General features: G+C 37.8%; 1 protein-coding gene across 1 annotated transcript; it reads right to left on the reverse strand.

Annotated features, from left to right (window-relative positions):
• Window positions 1–247: 247 nt before the first annotated feature.
• LOC124869811 (G-protein coupled receptor 35-like) lies at window positions 248–2,952 on the reverse strand. The gene is made up of 3 exons (XM_047367958.1): window positions 2,888–2,952; window positions 2,091–2,177; window positions 248–1,120 (listed from the first exon to the last, which is right to left on the reverse strand). Exon 3 carries the CDS (start codon window positions 1,106–1,108, stop codon window positions 248–250), a length of 861 nt encoding a protein of 286 aa, XP_047223914.1. The 5' UTR covers window positions 1,109–1,120; window positions 2,091–2,177; window positions 2,888–2,952.
• Window positions 2,953–3,538: the final 586 nt, after the last annotated feature.

Below are 3,538 nucleotides of genomic sequence, written 5' to 3' on the forward strand. Positions count from 1 at the left end.
TATTTGACCATCCTGACAGCTGGAGATAGGCACCAGCCTAATCATAAAGATGAAAACTCCTTTATAACAGGAAGAGATCTCTACCAGCATACTATCAGATTGAGAGTATGCTGCTGCAATAAAAGATGAATTGCTTTCAAGCAATGCTATACATTGAAACAGATGTACCCACAGGTGGGCAGGAAGCTATGCAGTATTAGAAACATTTAGAAACACTCTACATAATTTGTTTTGTACTACCACTGATTTATGTATAAAACCTTTTTAATAAGAAATAGTAGCTGATGGAATCAAAACAGCAGTTTGTGGAGGCGATCCAGCCAGACACTTGTAAATACACATGAGTAGGTAAAGATATGGACCTCCAGTTTGATGGCATGTTGAAGATGAAATTGATCACAAACGCAATGTGGATCGGTGTGAAACAGATAAGAAACACAGTCATGTTTGCTTTAACTATACCAACAATGCTTTTCATTTCCGCTGACTTGTTCTGCTCTTTTACCAAAATACAAATGATCCGACTGGAACAGAACACAATTGTCATCAGAGGAGCCAGGTAACCGAGACACAACAGGAGCAGAAAAAACTCGAAATGAAGATCAATATTTTTGCATCTTTCATAGCATGTCCAGAGTTTTTCAGGATAGTTATCTTGACGAAATACAATAGCAATTGACACCAGAAACACCCAGATGAGCAAGCAGACGGAGACCGCTGCCTCCTTCTTCCTCCTCCATGATCTTGCTTGCAGAGGGAACCTAATGGTCAGGTAGCGGTGGACGCTGATGGCAGTCGTGGTCAGGATGCTGGCATACATGTTGATGTAATGAATGAAAAGTAGGAAAGTGCAAAGGAAAGTTTTAGGCAGGCAGAAGAAGGCGTCATAAATCCTGAAGGGAAGGAAAAGAATGAGAGAAAAGTCAGCTAGAGCCAAGTTCAGCATGTAGATGTGGGAGTCGGTCCAGGCGGCCCGCTTTGCAATGAAGGCCCACAGAGCTGCACCATTGATGAGGAGACCAAGGAGAAACACAAGACTGTAAGCCAAACCCTCAGGGATGTTGTGGTAGCACAAAACATCAGAGCCATTTGTGGCGTTTGTGCACATTCTTTACTTTATCTGTAAGAATAAAGAAACATAAAAAAGCAGTTAGCATGATCTGAGCTGATCACTGATAATATTGATAAGATGTTTATAGTAATCTGTCCAGTTTGTCTTGAATGTCTGTCAGCAAACAAAAAGATATTTACGCATACCAGAAAAAAGACACATAACCTTATTTTCTCACATTCAAATAGACTTAAGATTTTATGTTGAAATTATTTCTATTTGCTAAATGATGAATGCATTTTTTGAGGGAAAATTGTTTTTTCATTGTTTAAATACATACTTTAAACATGTGATACTAGGCCTTTAGGGAAAGACCTCATTATGATGTATTGGCTTTGTAAGCTTCTGATTATTTCACGATATTTAAGTTAAATGATCCCAAAACTTTGGTTTTATTTTAAGCTCTTTTTATTTTAATTTCAAACAAGCTGCTTTCTTGTCTGGTTCATCTTTTGGTACAATTTTCAGATGTTTGGAGGTGTCTTGGACAACCTTTGAAACAATTATATACACATATAGACTCCATTTAGATATCCAAAAGTCTCAGGGGGCTTGTGCCTATCTCCAGCGGTCTATGGGTGAGAGGCAGGGTACACATTGGACAAGTTGCCAGTACATGTCAGGGCAACACAGAGACATACAGGAGGAACAACCATGCACACACTCATTCACACCCAAGGGCAATTGAGAGAGACCAGTTAACCTAACAGTCATGTTTTTGGACTGTGGGAGGAATGCCGGAATACCTGGAGAGAACCCACACATTTAGGAATGAGAAGCAATTTCTGTTATCAGGATTACACTGGTGTTATATTTGGGGTTAATTTGACCCCAAGAAAAACAAACACAATTGCTGCTAGCTTCTTCTGCCCCCATCTGCCTTGACTTGTTTCTCTGTCATCAAAGCATATGAAAAGAAAGAAAACATAGAATGTATTTAGAAACATGGTTGATGGAAATATTGCACTTCCAGTGTCACCTGCTTTGCCTTTTGACCTGTACTCTCCTTCCAAAATGAGCCACCCAATTTATGCTGGGCCTGGAACCATTTTGATGACGTTCTACCCTGTTGTGGAATAGGGGAAACAGACCACAATAACTTTCCATTTTTGTAAAGTAGACTGTTTGCCATAAAGGTCAATACTAGGGGTTTCATTGCATTATAATCTGGATCCTCTTCAATGTTAATCTCTGTCTCAGACACGTTCTCTATGTCACCTTTGTGGTCAAAGGGTTTGACAACACATTATTTACAGGAAACCATTTTTTAGACGTCATTTTCAGTTGAGCAGAGAGGAAGACCACAAAGAAAAGCAAAAGAGATGGCTCAGAAGGCTGCTGTGCAAGCTTTTATATGTTTGTTCTGCCACTAAGTATCACTGTCTCACAGAAACTGTATTCTACCCCCATATTTCCTCCATATATCCCTATTAAATTAGGAAAAGTCACTATATATATGAAGCCAAAAAATGATGGCAAATATTTATTTCAAGACGTTAAACATTTATCGGGGTCAAATTGACCCATAAGGTAACAAGAGGATGTATTCATTTCTAAGTATACAGAGAAACACAGTAAAGCAAAACAACCCAATAATATAGACCAAATATTTCACTGTCATTATTGTGTGCTTCATTTAATCAACTTTTCATCAATCATAAAATTCACCATCAAGTCACCTCTTCTTGATAAAACCTGTGTAGCTAAAAATAAAGCGGTTAAAAATATGCACATCAACCCTCATCTTCAAATTGATCCAAACAAAAATCAACTTACCAAGTGAGCTGTACTTTCAATTATGACTGTTTTACATTTGATTGGGCATGCATTTGCGAGGTTATTGGTACTTCTTCCGTATTTCGTCTGCTGTGGCTTGTTTCGCCCCGTCTTTCTAAAATGCTGTGGTGTTTGGTTTCCTGCATACCTGACTATTTAGGTGTCAAATATAAAGAAGAACAAGCCCCTCATTTTAATAAATGTTACCACAAAAGAACATTTGAAAGACACATAGAACAGTTTATTTATTAGTTTTTTTGCCTAAAAGCAAATGAAGTTAATTTGAAAGTGATTTATGTCTGCAAAAGGTGTTTCATCATCACCATTACTGACAATTGCATCTGACCTGAGACAGACATGCAGATGTCTAACTGAAAACCCTCTACACAGGAGCAACTTAATACATATAATATCATCAAAATTTAATTTATTCAGGTAATTTATTTTAAAATTTGAAAAGCTGCAGTTTACAGATTTATTACACACAGTGATATATTTTGACTTTTTATTTATGTTCATTTTAATCAGGGTGGGCTACAGCTTGTATCTCAGACTGTTCACCATATAAGCCAGTTGGTGGATGAAAAGGGCTCCCTTCTAGCCTAGAGACAGCAAAAGAACTTTTATTTAGCACAAGTTGACAACTGCTGC

The sequence above is a fragment of the Girardinichthys multiradiatus genome, chromosome 6, assembly GCF_021462225.1.
Source record: "Girardinichthys multiradiatus isolate DD_20200921_A chromosome 6, DD_fGirMul_XY1, whole genome shotgun sequence".
In the NCBI taxonomy this organism is placed as follows: domain Eukaryota; kingdom Metazoa; phylum Chordata; class Actinopteri; order Cyprinodontiformes; family Goodeidae; genus Girardinichthys; species Girardinichthys multiradiatus.